Below are 26,901 nucleotides of genomic sequence, written 5' to 3' on the forward strand. Positions count from 1 at the left end.
CACTAAAATTTGCACTCTTTCTTGTAGAGCATTCTTGTAGAACATTTCTTGTAGAGTATCATTGCATGAACTTGAGGCTCTACAAAACCTGGAGCTGCCTAAGTCATGATTTCTTTCTTTTTTTTTTTTTTAAGTCTCATGTGTATATTGCCCTTCGTTGTCCTCCATAGAGTGGTCCTGGTCTCCTCACTTGGAGTCACCTGGCATCACCCAGCACTCAAGAGGAGCCCGTGGAAAAGGCAGTTCTCCCTGGGTTTGAACCACAGCAACAGCTTACTCAACGGGAGACCTGGTGGCTATCTGTGCCCCCATTTCCGTACCTGTAAAACAAGAGAAATGGAAGGAACTCAGAGGAGAGGCATGAGGGCTAATGAAGGCAAATTTTTGGAAACCACTTATCCCGATGTCTAACACAAAATATGTGATCAATTACATGAAAGATATCATTATTAAGGTGTAACAGAAACTCCATCATATTTTTCACATACAATAATTCTGCATTACTTTTGCAAGATTTAAATCTACTTAAAGTAACGTTCTGAACTCAATCTCAAATCCATTAGTGGAATTTCTCTTGTGGTCTCTCTTATATTTGTTAAGTATTCAGGATAACCAAACAATAGTTTTATACTGGTTAAATAGTTGAAAAAGAAAAAGTCCAGAGAATCTAATGTGCCGTATGGTGATTATGTTGATAACATTGTGCTACATATAACTAAAATTTACTAGGAGATTAGAATGTAAAAGCTCTCAAAAAAGAAAAAGAAAAAGACAAATATGTGAGGTAATGGATACAGTAGCTAACTTGATGGGAGAAATCTTTCCACAATGTTTGCATGCATCAAATCATCATGATGTACACTTTAAAAATCTTACAATTTTGTCAGTTATATCTCAATAAAGGTGAAAGCAGGGGTGCCTGGGTAGCTCAGTCATTGAAGCATCCGACTCTTGATTTAGGCTCAGGTCATGATCTCACGGTTCCTGAGTTCGAGCCTCATTGGGCTCAGCACTGGCAGTGCAGAACTTGCCTGGGATACTCTTTCTCCCTCTCTTTGCCCCTCCCCCACTCGTGCTCACTCTCTCTTTCTCTCTCTCTCAAAATAAATAAATAAAGCTTAAAAATTTTTAAAACTAAGGTGAAAACAAACCAAAAAAGCCATTATATTCATAATCCAATAAATCATTTTAAAATATTTTTTAAAAAAGAAAATAAATGGTCCTCATATATATTTAAAGGTGCTCAAAATGTCTTCTCTGGCTTAAAAAAAACCAAAAAAGTGGTTTTCTCCATCAGTCCAATGAGTACAAACTCTTAAGAATCTTCTGTGCCTCACGAGGCCTGGGTGGCTCAGTCAGGTAAGCGTCAGACTTTGGCTCAGGTCATGATCTCACGGTTCATGAATTCAAGCCCCTCATCAGGCTCTGTGCTGACAGCTTAGAGCCTGGAGCCTCCTTCAGATTCTGTCTCCCTCTCTCTATGCCCCTCCCCCATTCATGCTCTGTGTCTCTCTCTCAAAAATAAATAAACATTTTTTAAAAAGGTTAAAAAAAAAAAAGAATCTTCTGTGCCTTAAAAAAAAAAAAAAAAAAAACTTCTGTGCCCTAAAATTCTCTAAATGGTGAAGCCCAAGAAAAATCAAGAATCAAAGAGGAAACCAACTAACTGGAAAAAAAGTGTCCAAGGGATCTGAGCAGAGGCCAGTGGGGCAGCGGACAGAGACCATAGGAAGGGGGAGGGAATAGGGGAACATGCTCATACAGAGTTAAGAAAGATTAGACATATTAGTGTGTTGATAAAGCAGCTTTCAAAACAATAAATAAAGCCCAGATTTGTAGCATTTGCTAATTTCCATGGTGCAAACACTCCTGCTTTGGCCAAATTTATGCTACCAAAAATTAACAACTGGCTGACAGAATTTTCAATTCAACACTCAGCTCTTGTACTAGTAAGAGCTGATCTCAGCACACCAATGACTGTAAATGACTGGGAACCACTCGCTGATTAAGGATGAGTTCCTATGGGACCCTTGGGATGACAACTCTCCAGTTACAGAAGATTTAACTTCTTCTGCGTTTTTCTTTTAATGAAACTATGACTATGTTTTACTTTAGGTCATCAGTGTTCTAGAGTATCCTGTGCATCAAGAGGAGTTTTTTGAGTGAAGACTTGAATAAGGTGGTTTTACCCCTCAAGTGCCAGATACCTCGTTCCCTCCCCCACTCATGCTCTCTCTCTCTCTCTCTCTGTTTCTCAAAATAAATAAATAAAACCTAAAAAAATTTTTAAAAATAAAGGTGAAAACCAAAAAAAACCCCATTATATTTATAATCCAATAAATTATTTTAAAATATTTTTTGAAAAAGAAAATAAATGGTCCTCATATATATTTAAATATATATTTATATAACACTGAGCCTTCTCAGAATTCTATCTCCCTCTCTCTCTGCCCCTCCCCTGCTGTCTTTCTTTCTCAAAATAAATACATAAACTTAAAAAAAAAAGAAATGGAATATCAGGGAAAGCATTCTGTGTCCTCACCTTGTCCTCCTTAGCCTCACCCTTGACCCCAGCCCTCTTACTCCCAGCCCTGCTTGTAAAGTCTTGGCTTTCTATGAAATAAATACTACTTGGCCCTAGCTTGAAGGAAAATTGGAAGAGCTGGGCTCTAAAATAAGCTGACATTGTTCACAGTCCAGGACAAAAACAAAAAAATATTTGGCACAAGGAAGTTGTCTTGGAGAAATTATTTTCCATGTTGTATTTGCATAAATTTGTCTTGGGCCTGCCATTTCAACTGAAGAGGGAAAAAATGGCATGACCTTGAGTTGGCTGGCGTCCTGTTGCCCTTTGCAGCCAACTGAAGTCAGACTATCTCCTCTCTTGTTTCAGTTCTGTTCTTTGTGGGCTCAAACCTGGCAGATCTGAGTCTGCAGGCTGAATCCTACTGATTTTTCTCCCCCCAAAACTGTGTGCTCTAAGTAATGCACATTGTGCAATAAAATTTCATTTTGCTGATTTTCAGTTTGTTGAGCCATGAGCCTGACGAATTGTTCAAACCATGAAGTAGCATTTCCTGTGGCAGTGCCAGTCAGAGAGAAGCTGCGGTCAAAGGTTAAGTACCAACGATGCACTTGGTAGGACCATCTGACTCCACATTTTTGTTGTAAACTCCAGACTCCTCTCTACCTAACATTGTTCCTTTGAATTTCACATGAGGCTTAGCGGGGTGACTACATATCCCAAGACACAGGATGACCAGTTCAGATTTCTGTCCTCGCTGTGAAAGTCCTCCACCAGGAAATGACCATTGCTGCTGTCCTGCTGTTAATTCGTGAGCAGTTTGAAGTCTCTTGAGTAATAAGAACAAGTTGAGAAATGAACTTCCTGCTGTCGAAATTCCTACACCTTGGAGTACTTCAATAAACGGAAGTAGCTAGTGTTTTTTACTTTAATAATGAAAAGAGATTTGCTTAAAACAAGACCAAATTCACTGTCTTAGAACAAGTGAGTAGAGTCAGTTAGACCATTCAACGACTAAAAAAATAATAATAATAGGCCTATCTCTCATTGCACAAGTTTTCAAGGATAGTTTGAGGAACCACTGAAGACCAGATGATAATTCTTTGCTTTTCCTAACAATACCACATTGTATTATGTTATCAAGAATTGATTATAGTTAAAATAACATTTTATTAATTGGTCAAGAAATTACACTTGAAAGAAAAATATGCATTTCATCCCTTAGTATGCCTTTTCCCCATTAGGTCTTAACCATTAAAATTTATTATCTACGCTCCATTTCTTTCTCTTCCTTCCCCCAAATCTCTTATTTCAAGTTATTAAGCACTGTTGCATTCCAAGCACTATTAAATGAACGCTGTGTGTAGAAAAAAACATAAATAGAAAATAAATAGTTTTTGTTTCCAAAAAGCAATAAATCCCCTGAGGGGTTATCAAAATAAGCACAAATATAGATATGTTATAAAAATACTCAACTTTTTTCCACAATTCATCTCCCAGTCATCTGTTCTAGGATACCTTTCCAAAACTCCTTCCCCAAATGTGTGTCCCCAGTGTCCATGCACTCAGGCCCTTATCTAACAGTTGTGAGGTCTTGGGGAAGAGTGCAAAGAGAGACCTGCATTCCTCTGTCTAAATGTTTAAAACTTTCCAAACAAGCTAACAAAATGTTGAATAAAATAGTTCTAAAATTCTACCTTGACAAATATACCTTGGCAAATATATTCCTTAAGGTTTATTAACTGATCTCTGAATGAGAGGACAGGGAAATTGTTGGTCATGAGGGTCATAAGCGTTCTCCCAAGCATCTTAGGTCAAATCCCCTGCGAATATTCTAGTTTTTTGTTTTTGGTTTTGGTTTTGGTTTTGGTTTTTTAATACACCTCCGGCTCTTCATAGTGTTCCGGAGCAGAAGAGAATAGAAGAAAGCCTTACTACCACCTTTATTATTCATTAGCCTCCCCAGTGTTTTAGCCTGGGACACCCAGCCTTGGAACTAAACTTTGTTGGTCAAGAGAGTAGATATTTAGGGGCAAGGACGTTTAGGATGTTAAAGGTCATTTGATGTCCACACAGGTCCCTGGTTCCTCATGTGGCAGAAGTGCTCATATGTTCTTCGGTACATTTATTTTTCTATATGTGTGTAATAGAGAGCTCTCCTGACAGTTTGGCTAAGAAGGGGCCCTTCTTCCCCAAGCGTAAGGGCATGTAGAGTTTCCTGATATGTTTTTTTTTTCCTTTGTCTATTCTATCTGTTAGAATTTAAGCCCTGTAAGAACAAGGGCAGTATTTTACTCCTCTCTTTAATCCCTATTTCTTTACATACATAATATCTGGCATACCTAATGTGTTCTTATTGCCTGTTGGCATCCTTGTAGCTCTTGAGAAGGAAGAAAGAAAGAAGGAAGGAAGGAAGGAAGGAAGGAAGGAAGGAAGAATGATTTCTGGATATCAGAGCCTCACCCAATCCTAGAAACATGGTCACTCTGGTGACTCCTTAATAAAAGAATCCGTTGATTAATGTATGTGTAACCTTAGAACTGTACCCTCACTGGGGAAGAGAGAAAACAGTATAATCCATGTCCCACATGGTATTAATATGAATTCAGCAAACATCCAACAAGGGCAAGATTAAAATAGAGAAGAAAAAGGGCATTGGAATACACAAGTGGCTCCTAGCTCCATTCCACCATTTTGGCTATCCTCAGTTTCATTTTCTGTTTCGTAGTTGCCATTCCTGAATCTTTTGTTCTCTTTTCCTCACCTTCTTTTTGAATTCATGATCAACTCTTCACCTCCACCTAGTTCCCTGCTGGATTTCACAGAGATGGAAGAGTGGGAAGGGAAGGGGTTGTCACAGTGTTTTTTACACACTGCCAAGACTAACAATTTTATTCCTTCTCTCAGCTCTCTCTATTTCCAAGAAGATAACAGGACTATGGAAGAATGGCTGTAATTGGTACTTGGAAGACTAGTAAGCACTGGTATTATCAACTTTAGCAACAATTTCTGTGCTACAGAATAGGAAAAAAAAAAAAAACTACACAGTGCTGTACCTCAAACGACCATTCCTCTGTTTGTCTTTTTATAGAAAACAAGCATAATCTTAATGCTAATCTTTGTCCTTTTATAGAAAATAAGCTTAAACTTAAAGTACAGAGGAACATTCCCAGATGTTTTGCTTTGCATAAATCTCTGGCAATACAAAGAAGTATGGGCAAGGAGCCACAATAATAACTGAGATTAAGTAATTTTCTCCATGGTGGAATGAAGGCATAAGGTCAAATTTAATCAGTTTTAAAGAAAATAAATGTAAATGTTCCTGAACACTTGAGTTTATGGAGCAAAATTCAGACTCACCATTCAATGTTTGAAGACACAAGAAAATGACTTGAAAGGCAGTAGAGATTGAATTTTTATAAGGGCATGTTGGGAGCTCAGAATTTAAAATATAACCACTGACCTTGCCTTCGTTTTAACTGTGATTGTCATAAGCATACAACAGAGCAAATTGCCTCTTACCTCGTAAAGATTTGCCTATTTTTTATATATTTTTATTATGAATATGTTTGCAAGGTACAGGGGAAAAAAACGCTATAAACATGTGACCCAAAAGGATTTCACCCTAAATAAGCGTATTACTAAAGAAATTCTTCTGTGACCCAAAGATTTTCAGCTTGCTTCCAATGACAATTTATGTGTAACTATATTTACTGTAACAAAATTCTATAACAGAAACCGAGAATACCAATATATTTATTATTTTATAGGATCAAAATTTATCCTGAAGAATTCAAAGCACAATTTAGGCTCAAAGGTAGAATTCTCACAGGGGTGTTGCTTCAGTACTGGCATCAAATTAATTTTTGCTTAATGGGTATTCTGAATCCATGCCATGAAAGTTTAAATAAAGCCTTGAAAGTATCAAACTGATCCTACATAGCCTAACTGCATCCAAGAGCAAAGTGCAAAAATATATAAAGTAATATAAAAATATGTAATTTAAAAAACCATTCCCAACAAAAAATTCACAATATTTGACCTCCAATAAAAAAATACTAAATAATAAAAGCAGCAGGAAACTATCACCATAACTAGGATAGGAGAAAGACATGGAATGGCATAGATAATAGATTAGTAGACAAAGATGTTAAAATAGCTACTATTAATGTAATCCATATATTCAAGAAAATAGGAGAAAAGATAAGCATAATGAGGAAAGAAATGGAAAAAACAAACAAAAAATGCCTAAAGCAAACATTTAGAGATTAAAAATACAATAACCAAAATAAAAAACACACTGGATGAATTACTATCATATTAGACACTGCAGAAGAAAAAAATAGTGAACTCGAAGACATAGCAATAGAAACTACAAAATGAATTATAGAAGGGAAAGACTTCTAAAAAACAAAGACACCATCAGTGAGATATGGGACAATATCAAGCAGCCTAAAATACATACAATTGGAGTCTCAGAAAATGGTGAGGAGGAAGGAGAGCCAGAAAAAGTATTTGAAAAAATGATAACCAAAATTTTTAATGTTTCCAAATCTGATGAAATTTATATCAATAAGCATAATAACCCCCAAGCAGAAAAAAACATGGAGGAAATCAAATTAAAACACATTATAATCGAATTGTACCCAAAAAGTGACAAAGAGTAAATTTGAAAGCAACCAGAGGGAAAAAAAAGCCACAGTATGAACAGAAGAACAAAGGTAATGAGAGCAGACTTATCAGAAACCATGCAATGAAATAGAAGCTTTACAATTCTGAAAGATATTTATTAATCTAAAACCATAAATTCAAAAAAGACTTCTAAAAATTATAAAATAAAGATATTTTTCAGATGTACAAAGAATGAAAAAAAATCATCACCAGCTGATCGGCAATGTTAAAAGAAGTCCATGCAGAAATAAAATAATACCAGATAAAAACTTGGATTGTACCAAGAATAAATATCTGGGATAGTAAATTTTCTAGTAGAAAATTGACCATTTAAAGCAAAATAGCAATAACATATTATGGAGTTTATAACATATGAAGAAGTAAATGTATGACAGCAATAGCATAAAGGCAGGGAGAGGGAAATGGAACTACACCATTGTAAGATTATTATACTATATGTGCGGTTGTCATAGGAAGATAGAGATTGATAAATCTTAGAGTAATAAAAAAAATGATGTATAGCCAATAAGGCATGATAAGAAATGAAATGAAATAATAGAATAATATTCAATTAATCCAAAAGATAGCAAGCTGGAAAAGAGGTAAAAAGAAAAGAAAATACATGAGGCAAATAAGAAAAAATAACCCGATGGTAAATATAAACCCAATCATATTGAGAATCGTATTAAATTTAAATACCCAAATTAAAGGTTTAGACTTTATCTAGACTATATCTAGACTATAAAAAGGCAAAATCCAAACATATGCTATTTAAAATAATTCACTTTAAATACGAAGACTCAAAAGGAAAAGGATTGAAGATTTACCATATTAACAAGTAATCAAAGTAAAACTGAATGGGTAGACATATGTACATTTCAGAGCAAGAAATATTGCTAAGAGTAAAGAGAGTCAATTGGTAATGATAAAAGGTCAAGTATTCAAGGGAATATAACAATCATAAATGTGTAATAACGGTTGTTAAAAGCGGTATTTTTGGCAAAAATCATAAAATCTTTCACTTAAAATTCATCAATGTCATCTATTTAAATAAAATTTCAGTAAAGCTTATGAAAAGATCCACAATTCATTGATCATAGTGCTGTTCACATGCAGTGTTGAATCCGTCCTGTGTTCTTACTAAAAGCTAAACAAATGTAATGCTCAGTGAAGCTTATTATGTCTCATCAGTTTTATTTTCATTCTGAGTATCAGACTATTGATGCTGATTAGGCAATGAGTGTTGCAATCATCAGCTCCTATAGGTCTGCCCATATATCTGGCAGGTACTTATCCATTCTCTCTATCACTACCCTCAGGAAAGGCCCATTCATTCATTTCACCAAATTGTCTGTGGAAGGCATCTCACTCACCGCCAGACATTGTGCTATATACTGGGATTCAAAATGAGGCTCTGTGCTTGCTCTTGGGCTAATAGAATTCCATTCTAATGTGCCAGATATTTGTGTAGATTAGGAATAATAAACCATAAAAAGATAGAGAAGAGAAGGATTCACTCTGGGTAACTTTGGAAAAACAATCATAAATGGTATCATGATATAAGTACTTACTAGATGCCAACGATCATATAATCCTCCCAATAACTTCAAGGCAGGTAATATTATTTCCATTTTACAAATGAGGAAGCAACCACAAAAGCCCTTAAGAAACTTGTTCAAGTTCACACATGTAAGAGGCAGAGAAAATCTGGCTCATTCTTAGCCCTCTAGTCTTTCTACTATATCATGACACTCATCCAGGCAAATAATATGGAAGTAATTGTTTCATAGAGGTACCAACCGATGAGCTTGATCATGAAAAAGGAGCTGGAATTTACTAGTGGCCAAGGGAAGAACAGAACTACAAAAAGAGAGAGAAATGAGTACAGACACACTCAAGTGTGAAAAATCGTTGCATATTTAGAGAAGAGTTTCTCATTCTGTGTAGGTAGAATATATGTGGGGGGCAGAGATATATTGGAGACAGTAGACAATCATTTCTTGAAGAGTTTTGTCCCCATTTTGTGTTTCCCTCTTAATGTTTTACTTCCATGCCACAAGAATTATCTTGCTAAAATACAGATAACAACGATATCACTCATCTATGTACAAACATTCTAGGTTTCTCTTTATCCGCCAGTATAAGGCCCAAATTTATAAGCAGCAAATTTATAAGACCAGGTTTTCCTAGTCTTTGAAATGGGTATATTTTGAATAGCTATTTCTTGGGTTACTATAAGGAGATTTTACACATATACGCACACATACATGCACGCACACACACACACACACACGTACACAATCTCAGCCCCATGTCATATATAAAAACATATAAAACGGTGTGTTTTTACTAAATGTTAGTGATTATTAATGATTATAATATTTATGTTATTATGATTGCTATTCCTTGTACTATCATAGTCTGGTGGGTTGAGTCAGACATAAGCAGAGTGTTGGAATTGAAATGCAAGTAGTTCAACAAATTTTTTGAAAACCGAACATACTAGGAAGCGGGGTGCAAGGTAAGGTATTACGGTTTTAACTTCCTTATTTATTTCTCTTCTGATCCCTGCCACACACAACATCTTTAGTTGGATATAATAATCAGTGAGTATGACCCAACAGGCCAAAAGACCAAAGCAAATTCTGCTCCACATTAATCTTTGTTTTAGATTAACTCTGCTGAGAGCTCTGTATGGCTGTCACCTTATCAGCAAGAACATCTAAAGCCCGAGTCTCTGTCGGGAAAAGCACAGGTTGTATTGCAATTTACTGTAGCTCCCTGTTGTGCAAACTTTCAGGGAGTGATGAAATTCAAGTGGCCCTATTTCGATTGTTTATTTTTTTTCTGACTCGAAACTCTCAGCAGATAGTATCTACAAACTAGGGACTTACATAGTCACAAACTGGATTCATGAAACAGAATTACTAAAGGGATATCTTTGCTTATGGAGGTTCATTTCCTACATCTTGTGCATCAAGGAATTAGTTTTACAGTGACCCATGTATATAAGCAACAAAAGTTACAGAAAATAAGACAAGCTAATCATAAACAATGCATTATGGTATATTCTCTTTTTATATTCTATCCTATCATATTTAATTCCATTATATTTTCAAATTATAATTATATGGGTTAGTTATAACCCACAAGATGGATTTTGCGATGTATGATTTTGCATCATAAATTATAATTTACAAGCATTGTGATAATCTCCTGATGCCAGAGCCAACTGACATTCCACGGTAGAGTCGATGTCCTTGTCAATGTGTCCCAAGATGTTAGAAGAGTCGGTAGAGGTTAGAATGTTTAAACTGGCTAGGCCCTTTGCACACCCTGCCTATTGTCTGCTTCCAGAATAAATGATTTTCAGATCCTTACCTAGCGTTGGAAGTCTCTGAGCATTCCATAGGATGGAGCATTTGGAGCTGAGATGACACAGAAAATAGGAGAATCTTAGGGCTGTTGAAACTCTGGAGGCCAGTAGTTGTCATTACCCCAACATTTCTGTTTGGTTCCTAGTGCAAACTAGATTGAGTCTTTAAAAATGGACAGCTTTTGGGATGGCCAGGGCTAATGACAGGGCTGGGTATTTGATTGAAGTCACAAGGATTTGGGACAAAAGTTTGTGAAAGTCCAAAGGTAGTTCGATTTCAGGAACAAAAGTGTTATAAAATAGGAAAGCTCGCCTGGAACTAGAAGGCATTAAATTACAATCGTGTGATACCAACTCACACGATTTCATTTCTTCAGCAATATTTTATAGCTCAGGGCCAAAACAGAGAAAGACAATGGGAGTGAGCAACGAGGGATTAACCTGGTTGAAACTATGTAGAGAGTAATCTGCAGATGTGACGAACCACGGAGTCCAGGCTGAGCTGGAAGGGGAATGAAGCAGAATAAGGTGGGAGAAACTGAAAAAATGATGGTGGGGGGGACTTTTGAGGGACTTGTCAGTCCCTCGGTAGAGAAGCCTGAGAGTAGGGGCACCTGGGTGGCTCAGTCGGTTGAGCATCTGACTTCAGCTCAGGTCGTGATCTCACTGCTCCTGAGTTTGAGCCTCGAGTCGGGATCTGTGCTAACAGCTGGGAGCCTGGAGCCTGCTTCAGATTCTGTCTCCATCTCTCTGCCTCTCCCCTGCTCACGCTCTTTGTGTCTCTCTGTCTCTCTCTCTCAAAAAAAAAAAAAAAAAAAAAATTAAAAAAGAAAGAAAGAAAGAAAGAAGAAAGAGAAAGAAAGAAAGAAAGAAAGAAGAAAGAGAAAGAAAGAAAGAAAGAAAAGCCTGAGAGTAGAAGAGTTAGAAGAACAAAAAGTTGTGGTCTCAGAAGGGCCTTTCACTGTCTATAATCTTGTGGCATTGTTCTGAATATGATGGTGTTAAAGGCGAACTTCTGTTTGTGGATGATAAGCTAGTGTCATAAGACTATTCTGGAGTAGAGGACATTAAGGAACCATGAGATCCCATTATGACCGATGGGTGGAAAATACAGAGGAAAAGGGAGGGCGAATAGTTTGGTTATATATCACATATGATACACTCTACATTAAATATGTATGTATACACCTAAATATTATTTAGCGAGCCCATTTTGTGTTATTCTTGGTTAGTTGAGTTGCTCACCCCAGCAACAAGAAAAGTCCTTACCCAAAACTTTTACAGTAATCACATTGTTCTCCTCCTTGTGGTTAAGATTTGAAAAATACGTTTTAGCATTTATTGTGGTTGGCATTTTCCTAGAATGTAGATATACTACGGTGGAGGGCGGGGTGGTAAATTGGATCCTATAGAGGAACAAATCAGAAGGACAAACAAATAATTACAATAGATTTTAGAGTTAGATCTGAGGGAGGTTGGGAGATGGTGCTTTGGAATCACAGAGTAGAAGACAAATTACCCAAGGCTGTTGATAATTAAGACTTGATAGTCCTAACTCTGTTTATGTTTGGTGAGTCCTTTGCTTTCAAGCTTTGCTGCCACCCACATGAAACCGGACACTGGTAAAATCCCTTTTCGTGTCTGACTCAGTCAAGAAATAAATAATCGGGGCACCTGGGTGGCTCAGTCGGTTAAGTGTCCGACTTTGGCTCAGGTCACGATCTCGCGGTCCACGAGTTCAAGCCCCGCGTCGGGCTCTGGGCTGATGGCTCAGAGCCTGGAGCCTGCTTCTGATTCTGTGTTTCCCTCTCTCTCTGCCCCTCCCCCGTTCATGCTCTGTCTCTCTCTCTGTCTCAAAAATAAATAAACGTTAAAAAAAAAAAAAGAAAGAAAGAATCAATATGATTGCATACTGTGTTTATTTCTTCTTCTTCTTCTTCTTCTTCTTCTCATTCTTCTTCTTCTTTTCACTAAAGGGAAAGTTAAGACCAGATCTCAATCACCAGATACTCTGTATACTTCATAGTCTTATAAACATAGTGGTTGACAAGCTTTGCAGGGTTTTCGATTTGATTTTTCTGGAAATGTGGCTTATATGCATTGCGTTACATGTTTCTTTCTTGACTCTAGGACCCCAGCGTTGGGTTGTGGTTCTGTTGAAGAAAAATTCTTGCTTGCTTGTGGTGCCCTTAGTGGGTTGCTTGTTAGCTCAGGGATGTGGCCTGCTGTTTGGAAATATGTATTCAGAGGGTAAGCACGGAGGGAAGATAAGGAGAGTAATATTTCTCAGGCCCTAACTCTGGGTTGGATGCTGTGCTTGAGCTCTTTGTAATATCCTTTTAATTACTTCAAGAACGCTATGGGATTGATATTCTTATTCTTATTTTATTAAAAATTTTTTTTCAATGTTATTTACTTTCTTGAGAGAGAGACAGAGTGTGAGCAGGGGAGGGGCAGAGAGAGAGGGAGACACAGAATCTGAAGCAGGCTCCAGGCTCTGAGCTCTCAGCACAGAGCCTGACGTGGGGCTCGAACCTGTGAACTGTGAGATGATGATGACCTGAGCTGAAGTTGGCTACTTAACTGACTGAGCCACTCAAGCACCCTATTCTCATTTTATAGATCAGGAAACAGGAATAAGAGATCTTAAAAGTGGAGTTAAAAGTAAAACTCAAGACTGTCTGACTCAGAAGCCCACTGACTCAAAGCCAGTGTTTTTTTCTGCACAAAGAAACAATTGAGAAGGAGACCATGTTAATGTTAATTCTATTAAGTGTATTTCATTATATAAGCCTTCTTAGAAAACATTTTATATTTTTAATTTGTTTTTTAAAGTTTACCCATAAACCTTTTTTTTTTTAAGTTTACTTTTTAGTAATCTCTACACCCAACGTGGGGCTAGAACTCATGACCCTGAGATCAAGAATTACAAGCTCTTCTGACTGAGCCAAGCAGGCACCCTGAAAACAGTCCGTTTAAATTTTTTTTATTTATTAATTTTTTAAATTTTTTAAATGTTTATTTATTTTTGAGAGAGAGACAGAGCGTGAGCAGGGGAGAGGCAGAGAGATGGAGACAGAATCTGAAGCAGGCTCCAGGCTCCCAGCTGTTAGCACAGATCCCGACTCGAGGCTCAAACTCAGGAGCAGTGAGATCAGGACCTGAGCTGAAGTCAGATGCTCAACCGACTGAGCCACCCAGGTGCCCCTACTCTCAGGCTTCTCTACCGAGGGACTGACAAGTCCCTCAAAAGTCCCCCCACCATCATTTTTTCAGTTTCTCCCACCTTATTCTGCTTCATTCCCCTTCCAGCTCAGCCTGGACTCCGTGGTTCGTCACATCTGCAGATTACTCTCTACATAGTTTCAACCAGGTTAATCCCTCGTTGCTCACTCCCATTGTCTTTCTCTGTTTTGGCCCTGAGCTATAAAATATTGCTGAAGAAATGAAATCGTGTGAGTTGGTATCAGTGTGATTTAATGCCTTCTAGTTCCAGGCGAGCTTTCCTATTTTATAACACTTTTGTTCCTGAAATCGAACTACCTTTGGACTTTCACAAACTATTGTCCCAAATCCTTGTCACTTCAATCGAATACCCAGCCCTGTCATTAGCCCTGGCCACTCAAGAAATGACCTCTTCTCCCATTTTCCTACGATGATCCCTAAATTACCTCCCTTCATACTCCATCTCCCTGCATCTTTACCTTTTCTCCTTCTCCTTTTTTTTTTTTTTTTTTAATGTTTATTTATTTTTGAGAGAGAGAGGGAAAGAGCTGGAGGGCAGGGTGGAAAGAGAGGGAGGTAGAGGATCTGAAGCAGGCTCTGCACTCAAATGTGCAGACCTGGCTACAGGGCTCGAACCATAAGATCATGACCTAAGCCGAAGTCAGATGCTTAACCGACTGAGCCACCCAGGCGCCCCAGTCTATCTCCTTGATACAGAAGAATATTAACCCACCTTGACCCCACTTGCTAAATATAAGCAGTCAAGAATACTGATTAAAAACGGAAATCATATTTTTGCACAACTTACTCACTTTACTTTTAAAACCTATTCTTAATTTTAAGTATTTCATTATTTTATTATTTTTTTCTTTACTTAACAATATTTTATATAGAATTTATTTTCTGGTACATTTTACACATGTAAATGGATTTGATTCCCAGAATAATCCTATGAGGACTATTTTCTAGGCTTTAATAGAAGTACAAATATTTAGTTTGGCTAAGCTCATGGGACACAGAATGGACAAAATATGAAGCAGACATAGAAAAGCCACAATGAGAGATGGCATGGTCCAGGAAAAACGGAGAGTATAAGCTCTATTCCTGCTTTTCTAGTTCTCAGTGCCAGCCCTCTGTAGTAACTTGTTATTTCCTGCTCTGGCCCTCAGTTGATGGCCTTTGGGGCCTGCTGGTTATACCAAATAAATACTAAATACCACCACCACCCTGGCACACAAGACCTTTTGTTGTTGTTGTTGTTGTTTTGTCGTTCTTGTTGCTCATGTCGGTTTAATAAGGTTCCAGCTACTTGTGAGCAATCCTGTGTACGTATGCACATCTCTGCATATCTCCATAAAAAAATGCACGCACAGAGACAAGAAAAATAGAAACAAAACTTAAAGTATTTCTGGGGCGCCTGGGTGGCTCAGTCGGTTAAGCATCAGACTTCGGCTCAGGTCACGATCTCGCGGTCCGTGAGTTCGAGCCCCGCGTCGGGCTCTGGGCTGATGGCTCAGAAAATTAAAAAAAAAATTTTTTTTAAAGTGTTTCTGGTAAAATATATATATATGTCAAACTGTAGTGAAAAAACATTGAAAGATGTACTCTAATAGGCAACATTTAAAAATCAAGTTTTTGACTCTGTTTTCATAATGCCAGCATGACACTATGGGTGACACTTTTATTAGTGGTTTATACAGTCATCTGCCAACTTCCTCAATTTTACTTCCATAAAGCCAAAGTCATGATGTTTTTGTGCCCCAAAAATGTCTTCTTGTAGCATTAGCCATTTCCATGGGGAAGTTTCCCTCTTTCCTGTGTTTACTTCCCTTTTGTCAATTTGTCATACCGCCATTTCTTCTTGTTGCGTTAGTGTTTACATAACCAGGACTACTTCCATAAACATTTAGAAAACAAGTTCAAGAAACTAGAGGTGAAAACCTAATTGACAGCAACTTTTTAAAAATCCTTTAAATCTCCGCCAAAGTCAGTATTTTTGTAATGTCCCTTAGTGTAACTTGAAATGATTTAAAAAAATTTTTTTTTAACGTTTATTTATTTTTGAGACAGAGAGAGACAGAGCATGAACAGGGGAGGGGCAGAGAGAGAGGGAGACACAGAATCGGAAGCAGGCTCCAAGCTCTGAGCCATCAGCCCAGAGCCCGACGCGGGGCTCGAACCCACGGACCGCGAGATGGTAACCTGAGCTGAAGTCGGATGCTTAACCGACTGAGCCACCCAGGCACCCCGAAATGATTTTAAATAACTACAAATTGCTCAGATCATTAGAATCTTCCCTACTTGCACAGCAACAACAGAAATTAACATACATAAGGGAGTATATTGGATAGATGTTAAATAATGTCCAGTTAAGAGTTTGACGTTTCTCCAATTTTGCAGGTCTTGTAAAACCTGTCGTAGCACCTTATACACCATGAGTGCTCGGTAAAGGTCCACTGGATTCATATTCACTACCTCCTCCGGTCTGGCCACGTCCTGTGATTTCTATACACTCTGCCCTCACACACGCCACTTAGTAAATGGTGAATTTGCACACGTAGGGTCTTGGAAACACCTCTGGATGGATTTAAGAGCATTTCAATGGTGGTAACATCTGAACTGGTTTCTGAACAACAAGCAGGGTCTACGCACAGCCTTCAGTGACTGGATTCTGCCTCCTTCTCTCCCCTCTCCCTGCCTCACTGGTGAAACTCCAGATATATAAACTGCCAGGTGCTTCCAGTAGACACGATGTGCATTGTAGCTTCTGTGACTTGGTGCATTTGGTCATCTCCTTCTAGAATGTTTTCCCCATCTTTTAATCTCCCCATTCACCTGGGAAAATCTATCCTTTCAGGTTTGGCTTGGAGGGGACACCTTTCCTAGAGACATCTCAGAAGATCTTCTCTGAGAATTCAGGCCATGCCATTGAGAACCAATGTTAGGGGTTCCATATGCTGCTATCATATCCTGGGCATACTCTATCATGTGATTTACCAGACTACTTCGTAGCATTCTATTTATATGTCTGCTTCTCCTAGGAGACTAAAACTTAGGTGGTAGTACATTGCATCTTATGCTTTTTTGCATTCCTGGGACCTAATTTGATTCCAAATTCATAAATGCTACCTTACAAATGAATAGATGGAGAAAGGAAGGGAGGGAAGGATTTAAATGGTGAAGAAATCCATCTGTGTTTGATAATTTTAGCAGCAATATGAAAGATCACATATTTTTCAGGGCTCTTTTATTGTGAGGAATGGCAACATGACTCGAATTGGCTCAATAAGGAAAGAAAATCAACTGCTGTATGACAATGAAAGTCAGTGGATTAGGTTGAGCAAAGCTAGACCCACGTGCTCCAACAACGTCCCCAGTAATTCTGAGTCTGAGTGTGCTCGTGCCTTCCTCTGTGGCGGCTCCACTCTCAGGCAGGCTCCCCCAAGCAATGGCAAGACTCCAAGTTTCTATCCTACCTATTTAGCAATTTTGGTAAGAAGCAAGAGCTTCTCAATTCCCTTTGTTCCAGCACGACCAGCATCTTCTCTGATGGCCAGTCTTAAATCACTGGCTCCACGCTGGACCCATACAGGCCTGGACAACGAAGGGCACAGGCAGGAAGGAGGTACCCACGCGGCCATAGGGTCGAAAGCTCCCCCTCCTGAGCTCAGAAGCGAAGTCACCTCGCTTTAATCATGTGGGCTTATAAGGGCAGAGATAAGGATTTCCGAAGGAAATCTAAGATTCTGTTTTAAGAAAGAGTTGGGGGCAGACAGGTAGAAAAAGCAGATGTCGTAGAGATTTAAAGAGGTTAGCACAGATGCGCAACTGAGTGCCCTTAGACAAGAGGATAGGTGATCTTAGGGTTTAGCGACATGTTTAGGCATCTTAATTTTCTCCTTTCTGAGCAGAACCATTATACAACAAACTAGAGATGTTAGGGAAGTGGAAGGGACAGGAGGGGGGTCAGGGAGTGGCAATTATGCCGGCAAAGCTTAAGGTAAACCACTCATTCTTGCTGGCTGATTAGCAAGATGAGTGCTCAGCACGGAAGAGCGACCCAAGATTTTACAGACATATTGCAAAGAATTCGTCAAATCTGAAAGATACAATAAACAATGACAGGGTAAAACAGGATTTAGTAAACTGAAACACATAGGTTAGAGATAATTTCATTGGGTTAGTGATTGCAGGGATCTACAGCTTGCACAATAAATGTAGCATTCAGCACATCTTAAAACAAGAAGCAATTTGTTTATCATGGCGGGCTTTGTAACACTGGAACTCTTAAATTTTTCTGAAACTCTTAAAATTTTCTGAAACTTAGTATGGGGCTGTCATGAATGAAATAATGGAAAGTGGTACATTATGAAAGAAAAAAGTTACCTTTCTACTTACTTCCTGAAAGTCAATAATTCTGATTAAACAGGTAGTAGGAGTCATGTTGTAGATAATTCCACAGACAATGGGTTAATTCTTGACTCGTCTCATCCTCTTGGCTGCTATCGTAGGAAAGTTGAAATTCTACTCTTCCTGTATGATTGCTAACGTCAATACTTTGGGTTGGGTCTGGGAATCATTACAACTAATACTTACTATTGTTTTGGGAGCCAGCTGTTAATGCCCAAGGCAGAGAGACAGTCACATCTGAAATATTTTCCTGTATAAGGATCGGGGAAAATTTTTATTCTTACTTCCATTTTACGTGGGAAACTGAAATTGCAAATAAACACTGGATTTGAAAAATCTGTTCTAGGATCTCTGAAGAATGCAGATGTGTCCTCCTTTCACAACCTCGGACGCTGAAAATTTTAAGAGATAAATGAAAAGATTGTGTTTTGTTTTTTTCCTGTTTACACAAGGATTCACCACCGGGTGTTCTTGTTCAGGTAAGCATCTTAAACAGTCCAAGCTGCTAAAACAAAATACCGTACATTGGCTGGCTTAAATAATAAACGTTTATTTTTCATTGTTCTGCAGGCTGGGAAGTCCAAGTCCAAGATACTTAGCTGCAGATTTAGTATCTGGTGAGAACCCTCTTCTTGGTTTGTAGATAGTCGCTGACTTGCTGTACCCTCACATGACAAAGAGAGAGAGATCAAGCCCTCTGGGTGTCCCCTCTTATAAAAGCGCTTAATACCATCATGAGGATCCCACCTTCATGACCTCATATAGACTTCATCACCCCCCAAACGTCCCATCTCCTAATATCATCACAATGGGGTACAGGACTTCAACATCTGAATTTTTGGAGAGCATACTGAGTCCATAACAGTAAGATTGTATTAGAACACTAATTCTATTTTATTTAACAAATATTTATGCAACACAACATGTGCTGATGTTTTATAAATATTAACACATTTAATACTCATAACAACCCTGCAAGGCAGGCATTATTTGCTCTCTTGTACAGAGGAAATACAGGAGCCCAGAGAGAGGAAATAAAGTACCCACAAGCAGGGGTCATGGGGCAAGTAAGTGGTGTGGCTGAGGCTCCAGCCTTGACAGCCTCAGCAGACTCTCTGTGCCAGAGACAGACCAGCATCCTCCACATCCAGCTCTTCTCCCGGCACCGGCAGAATAGCTCACACATCCCCGAAATCTGCACTACCCTGGAGAATCAATTTAAACTACCCAGTTTAATCCAAAAAGAGATATTGAAACTGATGAAGAAAAGTGAATTACTCAGTGAGAAGTCCTCAAGCTACACGGACTGAAATGCTTTATGGGCTGGCATTCTTAGAGAACTAAAGTAATTGATAGCTTAGCTGTTTCTCAAGAGAATCACTCTCAGGAGGCAGGCATATTCAGGTGACACGAGTGGAACATGCTAGTAATCTAGTATTTACACATTTGGAAACACATCTGTTTGCTACCTAGAGAAGTAAAGGTGAGAGTCGCTAGGTACCCGATTTCTTGTGTCCATGATCCTTTCTCTCCCCGGACTGTTTACAGAGGAGGGCCCCTGATCCCAGCACGGCCTTCGCAGCTCTGGAACCACTGCCATGAATGAAAACACCGTCTCCTAGACAACAAACAGCGCGGCTCCAGGAATTACTAGAGTGTAGGAAGTCCCAGAATTTCGAAGACAGGGAATATGAGACATTGCAAACTGTACCTAAAAATAATTAAATTACCCTGCGCCACGGTCCATTCCCTTACCCTACCCCCATGCCCACTGGGCAAAAACGTGGTACCAAGTGTGACCTACCAGAGCTGTCCACACAACAGAAACAAGACAAACATTCTCACATACAATCTGAGACGACAGACATTTTTAAAAGAGTGTATTTATTCCAGAGATGAAAAACACCCGGAAAGCCCAATTGAAAGCCAAAGGATAGATCAGAGAGGCTGCCATTTCCGCCTCAACTCTTCCAGTTCCAGCGACTGAAGCGTCTTTGAGAATCAATTCTCTCCACTAACGGGTCTAACTAACGGGTCCGACCTTCCCAGTCCTGCGACTGGGGATCCCTGGGCGCCCACGGTCGCCGCACCCTCCCCCGCGGTGGCAGCCGCCACGTGGCGGCCACTCACGCCCCCTTTGCGCATTGGGGCTGACAACGGTCTCTGAGTCGCCGGCACCCGCGGGCGGGTCCCCCTCCACCCCGGGGGCGGGGCCGCGCGAACCTTCCGCACCCGGGAATGACCCGGGGCGCCGGGAATTTCCCTGCCCCCCCCCCCCACCGCTGCGCCCGGCGCCGCGCCAAGTCCACCGGGGATAAAAGCGGTTCTCCCGGCTCGGGGAGCCAGAGTCCGCTCCGCCTGCCCTCCCGCTAGCCGTCCAGCTCCAGCCACCGCCGCCGCGACTCCCCGAGCTGAGCCCCATGGCCCGCACCGCGACCCGCGCTCCCCGGCTCCTCGGCGCCGCGCTGCTGCTCCTGCTCCTGGTCCCCGCCGCCCGGCGCGCCGCAGGTGAGGCCCGGAGCCCGCGGGGGGACGGGGTGCGGATGGGGGTGCGGGTGGGGGTGCGGGTGGGGGAGGGGTGCGCGCCCCGGGGCCGCCCGCTCACCCGGCCTGCTCTCCCCGCAGGGGCGCCCGTAGTCACCGAGCTGCGCTGCCAGTGCCTGCAGACCGTGCAGGGCATTCACCTCAAGAACATCCAGAGCGTCAAGGTGACGCCGTCGGGCCCCCACTGCGCCCACACCGAAGTCATGTAAGTGACGCCCCGCGCTGCCGCCGTCCTGGCCGTTCCCCCCGCCCGCCCCCGTGCCCCCCACCCCGCGGCCCGGCCTCCCGCCAACGAGGACTCTGCCTTGTCTCCGCAGAGCCACTCTCAAGAACGGACACCAAGCCTGTCTCAACCCCGAAGCCCCCATGGTCAAGAGAATCATCGAAAAGATGCTAAGCAAGTGAGTTATGCTTTCTGTTGACGCGTGCCACTAGAGTCCTTGGTCACGGATCCTGGCAAATGCGTCCGGGAAGTTTGATCAAGGAAACCTAGGTTTCGCTGAAAAACAAAATTATTCGTTCACAATGACCTTTGCTATTAAGGTCATTAAGCCTCTCCTATGCCAGAAGGATATTTCCAGTGCCCTCTCTCCCCACGCAAATGAGTGTGGGTGCATGTGTGTTCCTAAAAGATGAATTGCATTTGGCCAGTGATGTTCAAATGCTTCCCACCCATTGAGGAACACACAGTATTTAGCTCCATCCCTGGTGAGCTTCTGCTCTGAAAAGTGGCACCCTTGGTTTTGGGCAACATGGGCCGCTGAAGCTTAGTCGTGAAGAGCAAGGACTTTGCAGAGTGATCCTCCTAAGTTCAAGTCTAGGATCCCTGTGAAAGTTTTCAAATCCTTTTGAGTCTCAGCAAAATGGGCATAGAGAATAATAACAATTTCATGGGATGTATGAGGTTCAAGCGAGGTCTTGCATGTAAACTTTTAACCCAGGGTGACAGTCTTTGAGCGCTAGGTTTTAGCTCTTTCAAGTCAATAAAGTTCAGTCCACAGCCAGTAAAGAGCAAGTTCTCTGCAGTAGGGGGCAGCGGGTACTGTGGGACCTTCTGTGGGTGCAGGGCTGGGCCAGGGTCTACAGCAAAACTCCCTCTAGCCCTAGGGGCCAGTGTGAGAGAGGAGCAGTTTTTCCTTAGCACCTGTAACAGTAACCCTTTTCCAATCATAGGGGCAGCACCAACTGACCTGGAGACCAGTAAGAAGCTGGCTGCTGGTGGTTCCTGAAAGGCCCTTCTAGGAAGTGAAAATGAAGAGAGAACAGCTGGCTTCTGCAGGCACCTAGAAAGGCCTTAATGTGTTTGACTATTACGAGTTCTCTATTTATTTATGTTTGTATTTATTTATTTTCCAAAGCTTGTATTTTAATATTTTACATATTAGTATTTAAGGATCTGACTGTGTTGAATCAGACGTAACTCTGTCCTGATTGTTATTTAATTTGAAGATGATGGGTTTTTAAGGTCTCATTAAACCACTGTGTATTGGGAGACTCCATCAGGTGCCAGGGCACAGCACTGGGTGGGGGTGGGGGGGCGGAAGGGGGGGAAGGGAGCCGAAGAAGTTAGTGTGTATACATCTATTTTTGTACTTGTTTAAAAGAATGGCAGTTGTCATTTATGAAAATTATTTCACATTCTATAGTCAACATTTTTATGTTGAAGCTTCCCTTGGACATTTTATGTCTTGCTTGTAGGGCATAATGCCTTGTTTCATGTTGATTACGCAGTGTTGCTCTGTCTTGGAACAGAGACATTAAAACTACCGTTATGTTTTTACAAATGACATGAAAATAAACGTTTTGCAAAAAATCATGTGCTTAGGTTTTGTTTTATTCTTCTTGATCCTTGGTTCCTACTGGGGGGCTCAAGGTATCGTACCATTACAGACTATAGGTTGCACCTAACTTTATGCCTGCTCCTGGCCATTACTTCCCTTACATTTCTATTACTTAAAGAATATTTGACACGCTACCCTCCCCAACCAGCTTGAGAAACCTAGTTTTACATAAAATATTGCTGCTTTTCACACTGATTCATTATTAAAAATTAGTGCCTTTATAAACTTTTGGATTTTTACAAACATTGTAATAAGAGCTCTTATTAAATACTTTGGGTAAGTGGTTTTTCAGACAATTATGCAATTCTTTCCCTTTTAATGAGGCTGGGACCAAAAGGTAGAAAGGTGGATTCTTTCCTAAGAACTTGAATAATTTGTGTTATTTAATAATAATAATGATCTATGGAGATAAATCCATGCCGTAAGGTAAAATACATGACAAAAATAACAAAGGATAGGTAGGGAAAGAAATGGATTTAGACTATAAGAGATGTCTTCAATTGTTGCAGAAAGTGTAAGCTGAAGGAACATTGTAACATGGCAGGAATATATATTGCAATTTTTAGGGTAACCACTAAAAGGGAAACGAAAAGTTTAGATTTAAAAATCTGAAAAGAAGATAAAATGGAATAAGAGAAAATATCTGAATAATACAAAAGAATACAGAAATTAAGGAATAAAGAAACAAAACAGCAGATGGCAGACGGGGAAAAGGAAAAAATCTTCTTTATTGTCAGGACTGTCAATAAAAAGTCTCCTCCTAAAGGTGGTTTTAAATCCCCTCCCCATGTGAGTGTGGGCTGGGCTTTGTGAGTTCCTTCCAAAGAACAGATTAGGAAAAGGAAAAAACATTACACTGGAGAATCTGGCAGATTCCACCTTAACCAAGTGATGAAGGTTATCACCCTTGGTGTCATATGAATATCATGTATACCCCCTCTGTGATATGGTAAGAAGGGCACTTCATTTCCATCATGTTCTTCCCCCAAACCCATAACCCTAGCATGATCATGAGAAAATCATCATAAAAATCCCCATCCAGAAACATTCCACAAAATACTTAAGAAGTTTTCTTCACAGGGGCACCTGGGTGGCTCAGTCAGTTGAGCGTCTGACTTCGGCTTAGATCATGATCTCTCGGGTTGGTGACTTCAAGCCCCATGTCGGGCTCTGTCTTGACAGCTCAAAGCTGTCAAAGATTCTGTATCTCCCTCTCTCTCTGCCCCTCCCCTGCTTGTGCTATGTCTCTCTCTGTCTCAAAAATAAATAAACACTAAAAAAAAAAAAAAGTATTCTTCAGATCTGTCAAAGTCATGAAAATCAAGGCAATACTGAGACTCTGTCATAGATTAGAGGACACAAAAGAGACATGATGACTAAATCCAGTGAGTTATGCTAACTTGGATCCCAGGATAGTAGAATGATATCAGTGGAAATTGGTGAAATCTGAATAAAAGACTGGAGTTCAGCGAACAGCAATGTACCAGTGTTAATTTCTTAGTTTTGATAAGTGTATTATAATTATGTAAGATATCAACATTAGGAGATACTGGGGAAAAAGTCTACAGGAACTCTCTGTACTATCTATACAATTTTTTTTTTTAATCTAAAATTACTCTTAAACCAAAAGTTGATTTTTTAAAAAAATAGGACAAATAGAATAGCAGGAGAGGAGACTTAGATCCAACTATATTAAGAATTATAGTAAATTTAAATGGAATAAACACACTAATTAAAAGTCAAAGATCAACTTTTTTTCATACAAAGACTGTATAAATAAGACCAAAAAATCTATGCCTCTTAAAAGAGACATACTTTAAATATTAGGACCTAGATAACTTGAAATTAAAAGAATAAGAATGTTATATCATGCTAAAATTAACTGAAAGAAACAGTATGGATATACTAATGTATTACTTGCTAATGACTATTAATCTATTATTAATACAAATTACTAATCCAATGGGGCACCTGGTGGCTCAGTCAGTTGAGCATCTGACTTGATTTAGGCTCAGGTCATGATCCCAGGGTCATGGGACCGAGCCCTGCATTGGGCTCCACGATGTGCCTTGAACCTGCTTAAGATTCTCTCTCCTCCTCTCCCCTGCTCATGCTCTCTCTCTCTTAAAAAGAAAAAAAAAAAAAAAAATCAATGCATTAGGTGAGAAGATATTAGGATTTAAGGAAAGAAGGAGTCTTAGAGATAAAAAAAAGACCGATTCAAAATAAAAAGGGGGTACTTCTACAAGAAACAAACAATTCTAAATTTCAAGAACTTGATATTTAATCAAATTATATTAAGAGAGAAACTAAAAGGGGCAATTGATGAAATGATTATCATAGTTAAAGATTCTAACAGGCCTCTTTTCAGGACTTAGGAGGTCACAGCAGTAAAGAATCAGTAACAGTACAGAAGAGTAAAGCAACATGATCCCCCAACGTGATCCCGGCAACTTGGCCGGAGCATGATATACAGATGCTTCACCCAAAAACTGCATAAGTCACGTATATTTTTTCAACACACAGGGAACATTTTGTAATAAAGACCATATATGAGCCATAAAGAATGTAATAACACATTTCAAAATGTTGAAATGTTACAGAGGACATTCTCTGATCATCAAAATTTCTCCGTTTGTCATGTCCCCTGGCTGACCATGTAGCCACACACACTATGTGTAATATGTTTGTTGTGGTTTATAGCTCATCTCAACTTCCCAAATTTCACTTCCATAATACACTTTGAAACATCAAAGCAGGGTCATCACGCTGTTTTCATGCCTGTTATAACCAAGTATGATAAACAATATTTGCCTGAAGACATTTCCTCAATTTCTATATTTTTTTCCTCACACATCCTTTTGTAATTTTGGCATTTCTATATTTCTTTGATTCGTATTGCATGTAATATAATTTAATTACTCATTACTATTTCTCAAAAGTTTTTCAAAAATCGTAATGGAAATACAAACATTATATTGAAATATATTATTTTTTAAGCCTTGGAATAATGCCCAAATCTAATATATTGGATGTTTTTCAGAGTTAACTGAAATGAACTTAAGTAATTATACATGGTTAAAATCGTCAGGTTGGCCTTACCACAGGTACAGAAAGAAGGACTAGCTGTGTTGCAGAAGATAGTTGGCAGGTTAGTACTGAAGAAGAATTTCATATTTGGGGTTTCAGTTTTATCCACTATACATTTTTTGCAAAATGGACCACAGTTCCTTGTATCTTGCATGTGCCTAACAGATGTCTTTTATTTTACTTTTTTTAAGTTTATTTATTTGTTTTGAGGGAGAGCGAGAGAGAGAGAGACAGGAAGGGACAAAGAGAGAGGGAGAGAGAGAATCCCAAGCAGGCTTCATACTGTCAGCACCGAGCCCGACATGGGGCTCCAACTCACAAACCGTGAGATCGTGACCTGAGTGGAAATCATGAGTCAGAAGCTTAACTGACTGAGCCACCCAGGCACCCCAAGTAAATGTCTTTTAATTTAATATCTACCATGCCCTCAGTTTTTTGCACATATCCTGAATCTTAGGTTATACCTCAACCACCCTATGGTAGATAGCCAATAAAGGTCACAGTGTGGTCTGGGCAACAGGGCCATGGAAACACCTTGAAATGCCTACAGAGGCCTCCCAGTTAGATACCATCCAAACTGGGTCCTGACTAACAAACAGGGTCCTTCCAGCACACGGTCTTCAGTGTCGGAGGCCTGCAACCTCTTCCTGCCTCAGCCTCTCTCCAGTCTCTGTTCACAGAGTGAGTTCCAGCTACACGAACCGTTTGCTGCTCCCAGTAGTAGTCACCATGTTCTATCCCACTGCTATGCCTCTGCTCATCTGGCCCTCTCCTGAATGTCTTCTGCCCATCACTGTCCCCCATTTCCCCGGAAAATTCCTCATCCCGAGAGTCACATCAATGGTCGCCTCTTTCAGGAACCTCTCTGACAAGTTTCATAAACCCACTCTTTAAGTGTTAGATCAGGTAGTCCTCACACCTGCACCTTGGGAATGGTTTGCCATGGTTTTCACAGGCTTTTTTAAAATCTCTCTCTCTTTTTTTTTAAATATTTTTATTTTATTTTGAGAGAGAGACAGAGTGTGAGTGGGGAAGGGGCAGAGAGGGATGCACAGAATCCAAAGCAGACTCCAGGCTCTGAGCTGTCAGCACAGAGCCTGACGCGGGCTAGAACTCACGGACTGTGAGATCATGACCTGAGCCGAAGCCGGATGCCCAACTGACTGAGCCACCCAGGTGCCCCTTTTCTAAAATCTTCTATTTGTCCACTCATTTCCCCT

The 26,901-nt window shown here is 40.0% G+C and overlaps 2 protein-coding genes across 4 annotated transcripts in view; both read left to right on the top strand.

Annotated features, from left to right (window-relative positions):
* MTHFD2L (methylenetetrahydrofolate dehydrogenase (NADP+ dependent) 2 like) overlaps nucleotides 1-26,901 on the top strand; it is a 460,807-nt gene that overhangs the window by 242,087 nt on the left and 191,819 nt on the right. The gene's annotated exons all lie outside the window — the stretch shown is intronic.
* Nucleotides 1-26,901, top strand: part of LOC125922825 (growth-regulated alpha protein-like) — a 118,904-nt gene that overhangs the window by 84,682 nt on the left and 7,321 nt on the right. The window contains exon 4 of one of the 2 annotated variants that reach the window (XM_049630642.1): nucleotides 21,924-22,431. The exons of the other annotated variant lie outside the window; for it this stretch is intronic. Coding sequence (XP_049486599.1) covers nucleotides 21,924-21,939 — 16 coding nt within the window. The 3' untranslated portion in view covers nucleotides 21,940-22,431. Of the gene's footprint in view, nucleotides 1-21,923; nucleotides 22,432-26,901 lie in introns of those variants that run through there. 2 annotated transcript variants of the gene reach the window in all.

The sequence above is a fragment of the Panthera uncia genome, chromosome B1, assembly GCF_023721935.1.
Source record: "Panthera uncia isolate 11264 chromosome B1, Puncia_PCG_1.0, whole genome shotgun sequence".
NCBI classification, from domain to species: Eukaryota; Metazoa; Chordata; class Mammalia; order Carnivora; family Felidae; genus Panthera; species Panthera uncia.